Raw genomic sequence first — 18,451 nt, forward strand, 5'->3', positions numbered from 1 at the left:
GTTTTGGTCATTTTTTAATAAAAAGTATAAAAAGTGACAAAATTGAAAATTTGAAAAATTGGTAACGATAATTTTGAAAGAAAAAACTAATTTCAGCATTTGGCCGAAAAAGTCTCTTGAGAAAACTTATCAAATATCTCAGCATTTCCCAGAGGCCCAAAGTATCTTGGGAATACACCTTCAACCGCCAAGTCACAAAGCTACTCCATCTTCCTTATTTTTACGATTATAGTACCAAGTCACATATCTAGCGTGCATCTTACGAATTGATCATAAGGTTTGGTTTGTTTGATCAAAAATCATTTCGGAAATTATTTTTGGACTTTCGAGTGTAAATAGCTGATCCATGAAAAGTGTTTTCTTTGGATCAACAACAAGCTTGGGAAGACGATTTCTTCTTCTACAAAAAACGAAATAATATTTTATTGAAATCTTGCTGCACATCTGATTGAGAAGAATGGATCCCTTATTTCTCTCTTTTTTTTTTTAATCTCTCATCAATTCTTTTTTTTTCGTTAAGTCTCATTTATTTATTTATTTTATAACTCTTGTCTAACATCTCCTGAATATACTTCATTAATGCCTGTGTTATCCTGAATCCATAAATTATTTAACAAATATCATTTCGTAATTAATTCCACAAGATCAATTCTTCAACTCGTTTTTAGTGCAATCAAACTCCGGAACATGTGGCTATAAAAAAAACTTCAGAAAGTAATTTGCTTGTTCTAAAATTCGATTTACTCAAATATATTCCAGCGGCAAGAAGTTTTTAGTGAAACAAATAGATCCTAAATCTATAATTAGTTCCGCTAATGTATTATGGCATTTCCAAATCCAGATTAAGGTAGCAAGATTCTAAAGCCAAATCAACCTGCCTTTGCTTCCAAATGGACAACATAAGGTTTTAACCTCAGGTGTCACTACAAAATTTTCTCATCAAAAATAAAAAATGCCGTGAGTGGATTATTTATTGGGTTAATATCCTGAAAAATCCCAAATTAGTATATATGTGACAAATTTACCTTAAACTATTTTTTGATAATGAAAATCCTAAACTAGTACGTATGTGATAAATTTACCCCGACTGACCATAAAAAACCATAAACCAATACATTTATGACAATTTTACCCAAACTAATTTATTTGACAGCAAAAAACTCAAACAAATTTACTCTCCGCTAAATTGGATTAATACCATAGGAAAAATCACAAAAATTGTAAAGTACGACAAACGGAGTGTAAAATCCCAAATTAATATACTAGTTAACTGTCATGTGTTATTTAACTTAATAATTTGGCAATAAAATTTAACAAAAATAATAGAAAGTAAATTTGTCACAAGTATATCAGTTTTTTGTAAATTTGTCAAATGTATATCAATTTACGATTTTTGGTAGTAAAAAAAAAATAGTTTGGAATAAAATTGCCATAGGTGTATTAGTTTGGGGTTTTTAGAGTATTAATTTTATTTAATTTTTTTATCAAATTCATTCAAAGATAAAATTCCGATGAACATAGAGGAAATCTTTATAATGACTAGGGAAGCATTTTATCGAAAACTCATGGAATTGGAAACGGCTTAAAACAGGGACGAAGAACAATTCGATCAACATCACCTTCGACCTGGCTCATTAACTCGGATGGAAGAGGAGCAAATGAAACGGTGCAGCGTTTGGCTTATTGCTTGTCGCCTCAATAAATAGGGCCCTTAAATGAATGAGTACGACACGGCGTTTTCCGAAAAGACGTGATAAGAGAGACCTGTGGAGTAGCCGGCGAAAAGGTGTGAGAAGAAAAGGTACCATTATTTAATGCACGAATCACCGATAATGATTATGTACAGATATTTATTATTATTATTATTTTGTCATGAATGTACAGATATTAAAAGATTAGAAAACCATTCGATTTAAAAAAAAAAAAACAAGTATATGTTTGTACAAAAAAATAACTAAGTCCTTGACAATCGACTAAAATTAGATGAGATCGAGTAAAATGTGACGGAGGAAAGATTGGCCAAGTGTTTCTAAGGACACTTAGTTGGTTAGAAAACAAATTTGGACGGCAAAAGATATAAATGAAAATGGCTGAGTTCAATAGCAAATGTTGACAAATTGAGATCTACTCGAAAGTCATGACAGATATAATCGTCAACAAGATGAACCAATCGTATAAATGGTGAAGTCAACGACCCTAGGATGAACTGTCGAAGATACCCTCGCAAAGGGAGAAATTCACATGATTGTCGAGTAGTTGAGTTGAGAAAATTATGAAGACAAGAAGCTCATGAGCAATTGATGTGAAGAAATGGAGAAGATATAGTTGTCGAAGTAGTAGAAGTGACATGATCGGTGAAGTAGCGGGAGCTTAATGGTTGGAATGGTGGAGTCGATTACTTGCGAAACTGTTTGTACGTAGAGGTCACTTAATGGTTGGATGCACGAGGATTGTGTTTAATTTCTCTTTAAACCGTTGTTAGCTACTCTTACTGGTATAAATACTTGAATTGTAGTCTGTAGAAGGGTTCACGAATCAATCAAAGAGCACCGATGTTTAGTTTTATCTTCATTTCATTTGTGCATTTCAATGCGTTTACATGACTGAACACGATTGTCTTAAATCCTCATTATACATTTCCTAAGAAAAATCAACAGAAGTCCTTTCACCCCTTTTATCGATTTATTCATTGATCCATATTTTGAAAGGTAATTTGTTGACACTTTTCGGCAAAATAGAATTATTATGCAAAGTACAGCAATTGGCAGAAGAAAGAAAATCAGATGTAGGTCGAAGACTAGAATAACAGGTGAAATATTAATGCGTAATCGATAAAAGTTGAACTCTTCGCGTTGACCAAGAAGTGGAAAAGTTATAATTAAAACTCTGCATTGGATAGGAGTATGAAAATAATACGGAATTATATAAACGATTTATCCACTCGTCTCCCATTAAATATTTAATAAGGAAACGTTTAATTTTAAAGCATCGGCTATACATCATGTCAAGAGTTTTATTTTATTTTTTCTGATCGAAATCGTGTCGAAAGGTTGACGCATTAGAAACTCTAAATTTTTCTTATTTGATATTTTACTATAATATTGTTCGAATCATGACGCAATTTCTTTAACACTTTGACGCAAGAACATTTAAGACCTTTACCATAATAGTTAGAGAAAATTTAGATATGACACGGTATATATGGAATATTCTTGATTTGTCTTGATCCATGAGCGATCTTAGGGAAAAGCTTAGTTAACCGTCACTTTGTAAATGACGGAGTGACGGTCAGCTGAGGACTGCATATTAAAAATGGAAACCAGTTGACTTTTTCTACCGATTTCCATTTTCTACCCAATTTTCTTTTTGATTTTTAATTTTTTTTTTTTATCTTTTCTTATGTCTCCAGAACACGGGCATAAGCTGCCTCAAGAGCAAAGCGAGGCTATTCTCTCGAGTTGACATAAGACACTTGCTAAGTTTTTTTTTTTTTTGGGTGACCTAGGGAACCCCAGTCAGCCGGCAGCCTAGACGAGTAAACCCTAGGGGCAACGTGGGGAAACCACCACCCCACGCACCGGGCAAGGCGCACAAATGACCCGATTGCCCCCCTGCAACGCAAGTTGCAGGGGCTTCGAACCCAGGCCTCCACGGAGGAATGCACTGGGATCTACCATCGGTACGACCACGGCATGTGGTGACACTTGCTAAGTTCGAACACGATTGAAGCGGAAATGGAGCTATGGGAGAAGATCATGTACAACGTCAAATTAAACATCTCACCGGGGTGATTGTGCCGCTGCAGTGAGCCAAGATGGTTCCGAGTGTGCTTCGTGAACGTGATCGAAGAAACCCTTGAGATCGCCATCCGGTGCATTAAGGCATTCGTCGAATCTGCCTCCAGAGGCCGCCATGAGGCCATTAGTGGTTAAAGGTGCAACAAGGCCATTGTAGCGAGGAAGACACATTGTTATTATTGTTTGTATAAAATTATATACTTTAAAGCTTAAGAAACTTTTAACTAACAATTCTAGTTAACACGGCGTAATTTTTTCATATATTTGTTATCGGCTTGATATTAGTTTGCTAAACTAATGCATGTGAACTTTCTTGTAGAAGAAAACAAACCCTGATCACTTGATGCACATTAACTCTGCTACGAATTTGGATCGCACGATATGGTGTTTCTAAATTATTTGTCTATAATTATGTAGAATTATTTGGAAGTTTATGTCATAGCATCTATCAATTGAATTTACGTATTTAATTTGCCAAGATGAGGGTATAAGAAAGTTCATTGATTTTCACACAATTGGTAATTCATATGAAATGAGTGCTCGACCCAAGTGACTGTCGCCTGAGGTTGCGCGACTACAAGCACTACCTAGGTCGCGCGATTCAGGCGATAGTCACTTGGATTGCACGACCCATGTGTTGCCTAAGGTCCAACGCTTGGGTCGCGCGATTTAGGCCAACAAGTTGCGTGATGCAAGCATCACTTGAGGTCCAACGGCGGTCATTGGGGTCAGGCGACCCCAGGCGATGGTCGTTAGCGTGCACGACCCCTTGGCTTATGGTCGTTGACCTCCAATAAGCTTTTTCATGTGGTGGTCTTCGGAGAAGATAAACAGTAACTGACGGCCAAAACTTGTATTATGAGAATGCAATTTTCTAAATGACCTTTGAATCTGCTTTGGGCTAAATGGTCTTGGAGTCTTTTGAAGATGCAATTGTATTAAAAAAAAACGAACCAAACGCATTTGCATTTAGTTAAGAGACTTTAGAGTCCCAAAGCCTATTACAAATGCCGAACTTAAATAGGCCATAATGATATTAATGATATTTTAGTATGTGAAAATATTTTTTACTTGTAATTATTTATATTTCAGTATCTAATTTATTTTTTCTTTCATCATATTTAAGAAAATTAGTTGTTTGGGCACCCTTACGATATTATCTATCAATTTAAATTTGTCATAAAAAGAAAATTTGGGTAGAAGATGGAAACCGGTTGAAAAAGTCAACCGGTTTCCATCCAAGATGTGTGGTCAATGCCGCACTCTAGATCTCGCGTGAAATATATCAAATTGGCTACTCACATCACTTGGTGAATGGCGGACCAAGTTTAGGTATAAAGTAAATGCTTTTCTAAATTTATAGTCAAGACAACATTAAAAATTAAGTTGGATGTTGAAAAAAAAAAGTGGAACCATGCACAAAACGACTGGCCTTCAATATGATCTTGCTCAATCAGTTGCTAAATTCTAGTAATAATCCTTTTTATCTTTAGTGTAAGCTCATTTCAGATTTAATCTTACTTAAGAATATACACCTTTTGGCTAATAACATGGACAGACTTTCATGGACTTTTTTGGCCCAACTTTTCACATGAGAAAGTGCTCTTGATATGGGCAGTAATTAAGGTGACATGTGGAAAAACCGGAAGGATAGACTAATTGTGATTGCTAAAAAACGTAGTGCCACGGAGGTACGTGAATCAAAATTTCACAAAATTATGGAAATACTGAGGTTCTCTAGGATTTTCTAATCACTTAAAACTGATAAAAATAATAATGGGTTAAAACCATTAAAAACTCAAATTGGGAACCAAGATATAGTTATTCAAAACTAATTTTCGTCTCATAGAAAATCCCAAATCAGTACCCTCGTAACTCATTTACCCCACCTAAATTCTCTTTTACACAATCTCAAACCGGTATTGTCATGACTTATTAATTCAAACTAATATTTCATCTCACAAAAAACCTCTCATTAGTAAACCTAATTTGAATTGGCCCTCCGTTAAAAGACAAACCTGTCAACCTATGTGCATTTTCCACATTGAAATTGTCATTCTCCATGTCAAATCCAACTTGCAGTCGTCTGCCACATGTATTGTCACATAAACATTATGATGGGACATTAGACTGGATGCTAACAGAGGGTACACTTGAGTTGATAATATTGCTTTGTGATTTTTTATGAGAAAAAAATTAATTTGAATTAATTGTATCATTAGGATATTGGTTTAGGATTTTTAGTAGTCTTTTCACTTGATTGGAATTTGTGATCTTATGGAATCCCTCAATTGCATTCCGAATGCGAGTTTCAAGAATCAAATCAACAAAATAAAAATCTTAAAACTCAAGTACACCATTGACACATATTTAAGGATTTCTCAACATGTTTCTTGCATGTCTCTTTGCCTTGAGGATAAAGATACCACAAATGCTAAATTGTCGCAATCTCACATGTATGTTCTAAGCAATGTTTCAAATTTGCGGTTTCTTAATCTCATTATAGAAGAAAAATGCCTCAATGAGGATTCATTGGAAGGTAAGTCTCGTGCCATCATTCGCAGTAATTCTAGCTCCAGTAGTGCATATTTAACTTATTACGGTTAAAAAGCTTATAGTTATATTTTGGGTTGGTTAAATATTACAATATTTAAGACTTTTAAAACACGTCTTGTTCTAATCGATCAATTTTCTTTTCACACTACTCTATATCTCATTGGACCCTAAAAACTATCAATAACCAATTAAATCATATATTTCAACCCCTACACATAGGACAAGGGGAGAGCGACCATTCCATATGAAGAGGCCGGTATTTCCTGTGAACAATAAGCACTTTCGTTTTCCATATCAAAATAATTCTATATCAAGTTTATATGCACATATCTACTATTAAAATCGCGAGAACAATTATGAAATTTAGAAGAACTCGTAGTTATATTAATTTAGTGTATCGTCTGATTTTCTAAGTAGATCATGTTCTAGATTCAATCAAAAAATATAATATTAAAATATTAAGATAGGTGCATTGGATTCAATCACCTTTTAGTTTCCTTCAATTTAATTAAGGGAAAGGCTGACAAGACATTTTGTATATTTTTTAAACGCATAATGCTGATGTCGTTAACGCGCAAGCAATTTTAGAAAGAAAAAAATTAAAAGGAATTTTTTTTTTTGACCGAGAATTTAAAAGGAATTAAAAAGTGAAACTTGAAGGTGCTGCTCGTGACTTAGCCGGCGGCGAAGGAGGGAGGGGTAAGGGGTCGCCGCCGTTCGGCGCAGCCGTGCGGCCACCCCTCCGGCGCCCTGCTCTGTCCAACGCCATGTTCAACGACTCCCCTGCACTCTCTCTCTCTCTCTCTCTTCTTCATCTCCCATTTTCTGTTTCTACAATTCGATTCGGTTTGATGATCCGGCAAGCAGCAAACCGGGATAGAAAACCCAGAAAAATGGGGGAGACCCACGAGCAAATGGACACGAGCAATCCACCACCTCCGGAGGAGGAGCGGCAGCAAAGAGCGAGAGAGCGAATTCCGGCAGCGACAGCCTCGACGGCAGGCGGCGCCCTCCGGCGATGACGACCGGGGCGCCTCCTCCTCCGACAACCCCCCAGGAGGAGGAAGCGCTTACCACCGACGCACGCGCTCCCACAGCAAGTCCAGGAACTCGAACCGTACGACTCCCATCTCTTCCTTCATATTCACATACACGAATGAAAAGAAAATGATTACTATCGAAAGATTTTTCTTCTGGGCATATTTCGGCCACGATTCGCTCAATCTCGGAAGCATTTTTTTAATCATTTGGGGGGTTCTATAGGGTTCTTCAACGAGTGTCTGCATCCTGATGAGAAGCGGAGGTTGGAGATGAGCAAGAGGCTTTTGCTCGGGGACCAGAGGAGGTTCCGGAATCGTCGCACCCGGATGAAGGTAACTGCAAAAACTCGATCTTTTTCAAAGAAAATGGAGAAAGTTTTCATCTGTCTTTGGTGGGTTTTCTTGATCGCGCGAACTGCGGCGGTGAGGAAGCCCCCGGTTTGTACCGGTTTGCGGCGCTCCGCCGTCCTCGGTGAGATCTCCATCGAGGAGCAGGAGCTCTCTGCATCGAGGACGCCTGCTTCAAGGATGGCCAACACTCTAGAGTTCTACTTTTCAATTTTTCAGCTTATTTTTCTTCAAATGGCTGACATGGCAATCACGTCGGTCTCTCTTAAGGAAAATTATAAAATCCATTAAGTAAATTGGATACGTTAACGGAAGAACTTAATTACACAAATTTTGCAAGTTTTAAAACTTATTACAGTTTTTATAAATTTTTGAACTCGATTACATGTGCACGACAAATTTTAGGATTTTTAGTGTACTTTTTTATTCTAAAATTTTCTAAAGGTTCCTAGGTACTTTATATTTCCTTAAAACGTTCATATGACTTAGTATGTCCACATGTATTTTGTGGTTATTGATCATCATTTGGCATGTATATATATGAGCAAAGAAGATGTCTGTGTTAAAGAACTTCAGAAATATTCATTATAATATTTCTTTCTCAGAGAAATAATTTATAAATTGAAGGAACTTCCTTAATTGGCCAAACCCAGTCTAGTCATTGCAAGATGTTGGATGGACGAGTGTTTATTAACGGGTATATAATGGTCTTTTTTTTTTTTTTTTAAAAGTCCGTCAAAAAATGACAATCTAAAAATGATGTTGTTATCATTTTAAATTATTTGTATTATGAACGAGAAAATCTTGCACAATAAGACCGTACCATTTGAAAGTTACATTTTCAAAGTATCTTGACTAATAATTGATTTAGGTACCATTTTTGCAATCTAGTGAGAAATTAAAAGATGAACGAGTATAAATGACAATTGAGATACTCTGTCATTAACTGAATAATGACAAAATATGAAAAAAATTAAAAAGTGAAATATAAAAAGACGTGTTTTATAGACTTATTATAAGTTTTACTTTAAAAGATCAAGTATTTTATCATAATAAAGCAAAATTATATGGGAGATGTAGGGTTTATTGAAAATATGCATGTTCATAAATTTTACCTAATAAAGGATACTAAAGTATTATGTGGTTCTTGTTAAAAAAAAAAAAAGAAAATATTATATGATTTGGTCCGAGTATCGATATTTAAATTCACGAAGAGAGTTAACAGTAATTAATTCACTATAATTGGATAATCAGAATTATAATCACTAAATCACTGGAATGGTTCTCCACCAAGATTATACCAAACTCTAAATTATTTGTAAATATCATAGCATAGAAATAACCGGTCGTTCAAGCTCCTCTTCACAATTGTACGACTAAACCTTAAAGCACTCTATATACTCGTCCTTTTGTGCAAGTTCTCAAGGGAATCTTCACTGTGTGGCTTCTTTTTTCTCAAAAGCTCCTATCTTATCAATGTCTTTCATTATAATCGACAACTCACCTTTGCCATTTAGTGCTTTGGCCAAATCTTGAGTTGTTCCTCCCATTAAACTCCTCAATTTCTACTTTCTTTCCAAACATAATTACAACAACATAATTTTCAAATGATAATCAAACAAGTAAAAACACCAAATCATAATCCAGAAAATCCTAACCAAGCTCCAATACAAATTGTTAGGAGTGCGTAACAAAAAACCGATGCCTTAACTTAAGAAGATCATCAAGAGAGAGTTCCAATCCGAGCTCGTTAACATATAGTGTTGGACCCACCTCACTTTAAATAGTCATTTATAAATATCAGTATATATCGGACAGCTCCTTTCGAGGGTACCAAAGATGGGCCCTAAACGTCTGAATGAATGTACTTAACAAATTGCTTGATCGAAGTCACGTTCTCTTCCAATTGATGATATAGTATTTACTTTTTTCCCTTCATCACTATTATGGCAACTCGAGGGATCTTTAGTACTCCACCTTTAGTGTGTACTTGTGCTTGATGTCATCCGGTGTCCCCAAAGAAACAAAGTTCTTCTTGAACTCTGGTACCTTATGTTTGTCAATGTGCACATCTGCTATTGTGCATTTGAATCCGAACTGTCCCTATTTCCACAATCTTGCAGGCTACAGTATTTCCCATTATATCTCTATGACAATTTGTAGTTTGGTAAGTAGTAAACTAATTCCTATGCGTCACATAATAAAAATACCCCAAATCTAGCATCCATTAAGATAGCCTCTACATCATTGATGCTCTCCTTAGCAACGTTCACCACACTGTTTACAGCTTTCTGCCCGTTACTTTTGTTTCTTACCTTCGGACAATCTCTCTTGATGTGTCCTCCTTGTGATATCCAAAACACTACACACGTCTTTGAACTTTCTATGACGTGACTTCGAGCTACTTTTACCTTTACTACTATTGAACCCCTAATGTTGATCACTACCTCGAATCATTATTCTTTGTGCTACATCCTGCACCAAACTATCATCTCGCAACTTTTGCTGTCACTTCTTAGAAAATAAAGTGGATTTTACCTCTTTCGAAGTAATAACATTGAATCAGTAAAGTGTTACCATAATTCCGAACAAAAAAAAAAAGTGTTACCATAACTCTAGTAAAGTAAGTAACAATATCATGCCCTGTTCTTCATGATTTATGTTCTTCATTATCTATAATCTTACCGGCATTCTTTAAATACATCATGACTTTATTAAACTCATTTAGATGGGATTTGATCGACAGAGCTTCAATGTATCGAAATTAAAACAACCTCTTTAACATGTAGAAGTGATTACTCAAACCTCTTGTCACATAGAATGCTTGAAGTTTTGCATCCTTCTATTTAGCCACCTCTATTAACACCTTATCCAACATATTTAACAAGATATTACTCTTTACTTTCTCTATTAACTCTATTCGTAAATGTAAGTACCGACAATCGGATCGAACCACATAAAATTTTTGGTGTCCTTTATTGTTCATCGTTTATTCCTCTAGTGAAAGCGTCTTATCTTGATTAATTTATATTTTTGTTAACAAAAAAGAAGAGAGGAATATAAAGAAAGTAGAAAGCGTCTTATTGCTTTCTTCAGTTAGGAATTACTCGTTCAGTCAATAATCTCTTCGTTCTTATGTTGGTCGCTAAATTAAAAGGAAAATAAAATTTTGGAAAAAAATTAAAATAAAATGAGTACATGGAATCGTACTCACAAAGCAATATGTGCTTAAGCATTGGTGAATAAACTTTTGAGTACCTTTATCCCATTAAGCCACCAAATGAAAATCTATCACCCTATTTGGTACATAAACTTTTCATTAAATATTTATCATTACCCTACTAATACACTCATATAAAAAAGTCAAAAAAGTTAAAAAAAAAGGAAAAAATATATACAAAAAATCTTAAAATGCTCATTATAATATCGATACTTTAATTTTTTTTTTGGGTTACTTGAACCCCCGACTCATACTAATATGTTAAAAAAACCATCCATTTACAACATTAAATCATAAACTTTATTAATTTGTGATTAATATTCCAAACTTTTTCTTTGTGCCACCAATACTCAAATCAGGGTTTTCATAACACAAAAAATTTAGAAGGATTTTGGTACCTCTGATCTTCGGTGCAAAAGATGGGCCCGTCGGATCAGGAGCAGCAACGGCTAGAACTGGCACTTTGACGTGTGGATCGGATTCGAAGCCTGCTTATCCGCTGGTCCCAAAAAGCGCAAGGCCACTACAAAATTTGTCGCCATCTTTTTGTTTGCTGTCGTCCCCACTTTTGCACGTTTCAATCCATTACCAACAAAAAGGACATCATGAACAGTTTAAGCAAGAACAAAGTAGAGAATATCCTTGGACTCAACGCTTCTTATTTCAGCTCTTGCGTTTGTCTATTGCATGAATTATTTATTTTTTCCTTTCAATTTTCTTTTGTATTTAGAGTTTTGTTTAGGTCCTTAATCAGACATCCTGCGTGGCGCAGAGTCACTGGTCTAAGATGACTTTTGCTGCGCTGTGATCTTGAGAAGGACCGGTTTAGCAGCAAACAAACAACCTCTGTCCTTCTGTCACCAATTCAAATTTTTGATCTTCTTTTTCAAAGTGAATTCTCCCTTCTTGATAGGACAATTTTGAGCATTTCAAATTTGATTTTTTGAATTGAGATATGATATTTTCGATTTTCAAATTTCTTAAACTCACGATATTACGATCCTTCATAGTCACTAATTTCTTATCTAATTGTTGATTATCTTGATTTATTATATTTTTTTCTAATTCAAGAGTTGGTACATCTTAATCTTGTATTACGGTATTTTCAAATTGCAGCTAGTGAAGATTCACCTAATCATCTATTGCACTTTAGCTCACCAAACAAATTTGGCCAAAACAAGAAATATTCACCTAACAGAAATACATTCCAATACAGACCCTAGAGAATTCAACATTAATGCATAAACTCCTTTGCAAAGAAGAAAAAAATGCGCATGAACCCATACAGCATAATTTTAGCTCTTAATTTCTCCATGCTTTAACTAGAACCAACAAAAAAAAAGAAGGTATGAAATAGGGTTCCATCCAATCATCCAATTAATTTCTCCATTCTAGTTAAAGCATGGATGGAACCCTATTTCATACCTATGATGGGACACTTTTCTAACGGGTCACCGAATATGATAGCATGACTCTATGGCCACTCATAAAAGAATCAAAATTCAAGATATAGAATTTAGGAGGGGCATAAAAAATGATGCTAGTCAACTCTTGATGGCCGTGCAATGCAACTTGTCGAAATATAAACAATAAATATAATCTTTTTTATTTCTTCCCTGGGAATCTACAGGGGCCACGCTCAGCAGAGCTGAAGAAAACGGCATATTCTTGAAGACTTTTCTTTGAGGAGTTGCCATATGTGCTATATAACCCCAGGGACTCAACTGCAAAAAAATCCACACTGACCCATGATCGATCTCGATCGGAGAAGGATTTAATACTGTTTCAGCCCAAAAGAGAAGCGCTTTATTATGAGAATCTAGGGACCATTTGGTAGCATTTGACAGCAGCATTCTATAAACTAAAAGCTGCAATTTGCTTCGTATTATATTGGAGTTTCTAAAGTCTCTCTGTGAAGAGTTTGAAGGGAAATGCAATGGTGGAGAGAGAGAGAGAGAGAGAGAGAGAGAGAGAGAGAGAGAGAGTTCTTGAAAAAAATAAAAAACCTTATCTTATTGTCATGGTGAAGGTGCTCTACACTTCCCTTTGGAGCTTCCAAAGAGACACCACCAACTATTTTCCGCCACTCAAAACTTAGCCCTATCTGCTAAGGAAAAGCCAACAAACATTTTTGCGCCCTTCAAATTACTCTAGAATCTATACAAGAGGTTGCACCTCAAACAACAAATTACATCTCTCTCTCTCGTTCTCTCTCTCATTCTTGTTTTGCTGTTCAGCCTTTCTGCAGAGGTTCTCAGGTAAATCCTTTGCAAATTTTGAGCCATCTTAAGCAATTGAGTACATCTTTGGCATTAAAAGAGGTCTTTGGACTGGGGTCTGATCCAAGACTTCTCCATTTTGATCACTTAAAGGTTGTTCCGCCACATTTTGTTTGGTTGACAATTGCCTTGGACTTTATCTCTTTTTGACAACAATGTCTGCAAAAGAAGTTCTGTGTGAGGCAGAATGAATGAACAGAGTAGTAGTCATTGCATTCGTTTATTTTGAAAACTAGATCAATCTTTAGCAATTGTAAAGTGTATGTTGTGGATCTCATCTGGAGCCAATTTCTCAAGTATCGACTTGTGTGTCAATTCTTTTTTTTTTACTTCAATTGGTCATACTCATTATTTCTGTGTTCTCGCCAAAGCAGTTGCCAAGAGTAATTTGCAATTATGTCGAGTTTGTGAAAGAAGAAAGTACTTAAATGTGATTGCCTTTTGGTCTTGAGAGGGAAGAATTAGGTGCCCTGTCAAGATTCACGAGTTGATCAATCATTATATCTAATTGAAATGTCAGAATAACGTGTTTGTTGGTTGACCCTTGTAAGTTGGGATTCCAGTAATCTCTTAAACAGTTGCACTCTGCAGTTGCTTTCTTCCATTATGTAACTGCCCTCAGTATATTACTTACCCACACGATCTCTTTTGGGAATGAGGTCTGAGAATAACCTTGAAACGGTTCTAAAATAAGTATAGTTATGCTACCGTCTTTAGTTTTCTTTTAGAGGAGAATGTGCTAGCGTCCTTAGGGCAATTGATATGACTATTTATCCTTAAAAAATGCAAGTTTTTCCTACTTGAAACTAGTTTTGTTTTTAAAGAAAACAAATTTCTAGTTTTTCAATTTTCTAAGTGTATCAAGAAGTGGTTTTCTGTTTTCTGGCGCTGGCACATGCAAAATTCTTTGAAGTACCCAGTCCATTCTTTCATCTTTTCAAAACTTAACTCTTGTGCATGCCGAATGGCCAAGTCATACAAATAGAGCTTGTCCTTTGAGCTATCTTCCATGCGATAAGCTCCCAGATTCTCGGTTTTCAGTAGACATATCTATTACTCACGTTTCTTTATTTTCAGATTAGGCAGGCAATGGCGCAGATTATGGCACCGACGACACAATGCCAGATGAGGATCACAAAGCACTCGCTGAATGCCAGTCCCATGACAGCAAAAACATGGAGTTCTCTCTTGCTCAAACAGAAGAAGAGTGGGAACACTAAGAGCCTTTCTAAGTTCAGGGTGTATGCTTTGAAGTCTGAGAACAGTACTATTAACAGGCTTGAGAATCTTCTCAACTTGGACGTCACACCCTACACTGATAAGATAATTGCAGAATACATTTGGTATGTTTTAATGCCTGAAACCTTTGACGGCGGTGCACAAAAAGATGGAAATACCAGAACTGTTCTGTATTCTAAGTTTGCATTTTTCTTCAATCTACTGTGAGAATAAGTATGTCATACGTTTTATGCAACATTCAACAAGTGACACCTTTTTTCTTTCAATTTCTGCAATGGAACATCTTGTTTCACGTTTTGATATTAGCCTAACTATGAGACAGGATCGGAGGATCTGGCATAGATCTGCGCAGCAAATCAAGGGTATGAATGGCGACAATAAAATATGTAGAGTTTTTGTTTTAACATGCTACTGATCTATTGGCTCCTGAATTATCAGACGATCTCTCGACCTGTTGAGCACCCGTCTGAACTTCCAAAGTGGAACTACGATGGATCAAGTACTGGTCAAGCTCCTGGGGAGGATAGTGAAGTGATCTTATAGTAAGATGACATAAACCTGAATCCGTCTTACTATATTTACCTCCACATCATTCCATCAAGTTCTTGATTTGTTAACAGCCCTCAAGCAATTTTCAAGGATCCTTTCCGAGGTGGCAACAATATCTTGGTAATCATCCACCACGCCAGTATTATGTTGTCAAAACTTTTTCGTCCATCTAGATCATCTGAACATGGTGATCAACAAGAAAGGACATATGAATCAATTTACAAATAAATATTGTTCGTCTGCAGGTTATTTGTGATACGTACACTCCAGCTGGCGAGCCGATCCCAACTAACAAACGTGCCAGGGCTGCTGAAATTTTCAGTAACCAAAAGGTTATCAATGAAGTTCCATGGTAGGAGATCCAAACACACAAGTTTTCTGTTATGAATTAGGAAGTTTTGAAATGGACAAGTTTATAAATTTTGGCTAAATGTTCACATCAGGTATGGGATTGAGCAAGAGTACACCCTAATGCAGACAAATGTTCGATGGCCACTGGGTTGGCCTGTTGGAGGATATCCAGGTCCCCAGGTGAGAATTTGTTTCAAATGAATTTCCCTATGTATTGTTGGATAATAGGCTTTAAGTTGATGAGAAAATTTGTAATTGTGATATGAGGTTTTATGTTCATTTAGGGGCCTTATTACTGTGGTGTTGGGGCTGATAAGTCATTCGGCCGAGACATATCCGATGCTCACTACAAGGCTTGCTTATATGCTGGTATCAACATTAGTGGCACCAATGGAGAGGTGATGCCGGGCCAGGTAATTTTTCACCTCCATCTTCTCGGTTTTTATGGAAAAAAAAAAGCACAGGACTATTGCCATAACACTCGCTTCTATTGCGTAGTGGGAATACCAAGTGGGACCAAGTGTGGGAATTGAAGCGGGAGATCATATATGGTGTTCAAGATACCTTCTCGAGGTGAAATTATAATTACTTGCTCAAGAAAATAGAGGAAATTAATGGCAAACAGAATAGGTGCATACAGACGTTCTACAGTATTCAATACTAAAATTGTTTATGTTGCTTATGTAACAGAGAATAACTGAGCAAACTGGTGTTGTCCTGACGTTAGATCCTAAGCCGATCGAGGTAGCTGACTTCACTATCACCACTTACGCAACATATTATCCTAGAGTTGATGAAAATATTCTCTTCCTTCTCAGGGTGACTGGAATGGTGCAGGTTGCCACACCAACTACAGGTTCACGCCATAGAATAAAATGAACTTTAATTAAGTATTTTTTTCATTGAAGCACTTTAAGAGTGTATTAACCATCTTTTCTGCAGTACAAAAAGTATGAGAGAAGAAGGAGGCTTTGAAGTGATAAAGAAGGCAATTCTGAATCTCTCACTTCGCCATAAGGAGCACATTAGTGCCTATGGAGAAGGAAATGAGAGAAGGTTGACCGGAAAGCATGAAACAGCCAGCATCAACACATTTTCTTGGGTAATGCTTAGAAGAAACATACCGGCTGCTAGTCAAATTCGAAGATTGCCTGTTAAAGTGAACTCAAATTATGTTGTGATGCCTGAATTACTTGAATTCTGTTATGCAGGGAGTTGCCAATCGTGGTTGCTCTATCCGTGTGGGCCGTGACACTGAGAAGCAAGGAAAAGGTACTATAAAAACTACCATACCAGTTCTCTTCTGTTCTCTGTCTAAAAATCGGAGATGCTCAACTTTCATAGAGGATTCAAGAAACGCTACCCTAAGAAAATAACATATAAGAAGTACTGTCTTTCGGTCACGGTTCATGAATTCTACTATGCAATTTCTTTTCTTTTAAACTTTTAACAATCATAAAGCATTCCCACAGTTTTGCTTCCTAAACAAATGTAAATCTTCATATTAGTCCTTACTCATCCAACATATACAGAACATTATTGAAGTCAAGACTTTGACATCATTGGACGTCTCACTGTTTTTGAATATCGATAAGACAAAGTTGACCTTCCTTGCTCAATCACTTAAATGCTTAAAATGACAAACAGGTTACTTGGAAGACAGGCGTCCAGCCTCAAACATGGACCCATATATCGTGACCTCATTACTTGCTGAAACTACACTTTTATGGGAGCCCACCCTTGAGGCTGAAGCTCTTGCTGCTCAGAAGCTATCTTTGAAGGTCTAAAATTCAAGCTGCTGATTAAGAAAGGCCAAATGCATTAATTAAAATCAGTGAGGACCTACGAGCTGAGTGACCGTGAACCCATTTTCCTTGAGATTTAGGTCATTGAGACAAGATCTTCATGTAAATAAAGCTTCCTAGAGGGAGAGACCTAGTCTCCTTTTTATTGGTTTCATCCTGCATCCACAAGTAATTTCAACGTTTTGGGTATTTGAGTTCACAACTACCCTTTAGTGTCATGGACATCTTCCTGTCTTTGAATTTTCAGTTACTTCGATATCTTCAGTGCAATTCATTTACATTTTCAGTGTCCTCATATGCTGAACTCATTCAATTTGGCATGTCCAACTTTCTTTTGAATAAAAGGCAGTTTGACAGTTTGACTTTGGATTCAGTCATGTACAAGTTAGTTTCATCTCTTCCAATGCCTTAATAAGAGAACTTTGGGAAGTATAAACAGACCGCAACTAGGATTGCGCAAGTTTGTCTGCTCAACTTGGCAATTCTGTTTTCTTTGTGACAGAAAGAATTGTCGTCATGAACATGGAAAGCGCAGTACGACCATATAAACAGAAATTTGGCAATGCCATTACCTCCCATTCTCCTTCTATAGAACTGAAAGTTACTCAGGTCCTTTTTTCAATCTTCTCCTCACACCAATTCAACCGTTTTATTCAACAATAAAGCAAACAATTAACAATGATACTTATGCTAACTTATCTTGCAGGCCTTATTTAGTAGATTGACAAATTTGAGAAATAGGATTGGTGTTTCTCTTAAATTATGGATGAGTAATTGGACTTCTTAAACGATTCTAAGGTCCGGTTAAGGGAAAAGCTGAAAATTTTCATTAGTTAGTGGATTTCTGCAGTTGCTGGTAACTTTCTAACAACACTAGTTAAAAAAAAGTATGACTATGGTAACTCGAATGTTAGGCAACCCATTACTAATTACCAACGTTACAAGACATTCCGGTAGAAACTTATCAACTTCATTGAATCGTTACATGTGTCTTTATTAAAGCATCAATCCTATAAGAAATTTGTCAATATTCCAATATATTAGTAAGTCACCAACTTCTTTTAGAGTCCACAACTGTTTCTAGTAAAATATCAGCACCATAAGGAATTTATCAACACCTCACTAAATCAGTAAATTTCCAACTTCTTTAAAATTTACATAAAATACCAACCTTGTGAGGAACTTAACAAACCTCCATGAAATCACTGAGTTACCAATTTCTCTGAAATTCTACAGGATTGAGTAGTAAACTACCAATACTATAGAG

The 18,451-nt window shown here is 36.2% G+C and overlaps 2 protein-coding genes across 3 annotated transcripts; both read left to right on the plus strand.

The window, feature by feature from the left end:
• The first annotated feature begins 7,214 nt into the window (after positions 1–7,214).
• Positions 7,215–8,380, plus strand: LOC120290414. The gene is made up of 2 exons (XM_039306606.1): positions 7,215–7,470; positions 7,617–8,380. The coding sequence occupies exon 2, from the start codon at positions 7,664–7,666 to the stop codon at positions 8,030–8,032; it is 369 nt and encodes a 122-aa protein (XP_039162540.1). The 5' UTR covers positions 7,215–7,470; positions 7,617–7,663; the 3' UTR covers positions 8,033–8,380.
• Positions 8,381–12,936: 4,556 nt separating this feature from the next.
• Positions 12,937–17,479, plus strand: LOC104425029 (glutamine synthetase leaf isozyme, chloroplastic). 2 transcript variants are annotated; one of them, XM_039306605.1, is made up of 14 exons: positions 12,937–13,219; positions 14,323–14,583; positions 14,802–14,841; positions 14,918–15,021; positions 15,100–15,148; positions 15,274–15,380; positions 15,472–15,559; positions 15,664–15,792; positions 15,878–15,952; positions 16,070–16,123; positions 16,198–16,235; positions 16,322–16,481; positions 16,591–16,651; positions 17,027–17,479. In XM_039306605.1, the coding sequence occupies exons 2-14, from the start codon at positions 14,330–14,332 to the stop codon at positions 17,164–17,166; spliced, it is 1,299 nt and encodes a 432-aa protein (XP_039162539.1). In that variant the 5' UTR covers positions 12,937–13,219; positions 14,323–14,329; the 3' UTR covers positions 17,167–17,479. The 2 variants fall into 2 exon arrangements, with proteins under 2 accessions (XP_039162539.1, XP_039162538.1); XM_039306604.1 differs by having other exon boundaries at positions 12,940–13,219; positions 14,318–14,583; positions 17,027–17,475.
• Positions 17,480–18,451: the final 972 nt, after the last annotated feature.

This window comes from Eucalyptus grandis, chromosome 2 (assembly GCF_016545825.1).
Source record: "Eucalyptus grandis isolate ANBG69807.140 chromosome 2, ASM1654582v1, whole genome shotgun sequence".
Lineage (NCBI taxonomy): Eukaryota > Viridiplantae > Streptophyta > Magnoliopsida > Myrtales > Myrtaceae > Eucalyptus > Eucalyptus grandis.

What these genes read in the sequence shown, in the direction of transcription:
- LOC120290414 (XM_039306606.1), top strand. Translation starts at nt 7,664, where the DNA reads ATGAGCAAGAGGCTTTTGCTCGGGGACCAGAGGAGGTTCCGGAATCGT.
- LOC104425029 (XM_039306605.1), top strand. Translation starts at nt 14,330, where the DNA reads ATGGCGCAGATTATGGCACCGACGACACAATGCCAGATGAGGATCACA. An exon ending in GAGAGGTGATGCCGGGCCAG is followed by an intron (nt 15,793 to 15,877) that starts GTAATTTTTCAC and finishes TCTATTGCGTAG; the next exon opens with TGGGAATACCAAGTGGGACC. An exon ending in CACTGAGAAGCAAGGAAAAG is followed by an intron (nt 16,652 to 17,026) that starts GTACTATAAAAA and finishes AATGACAAACAG; the next exon opens with GTTACTTGGAAGACAGGCGT.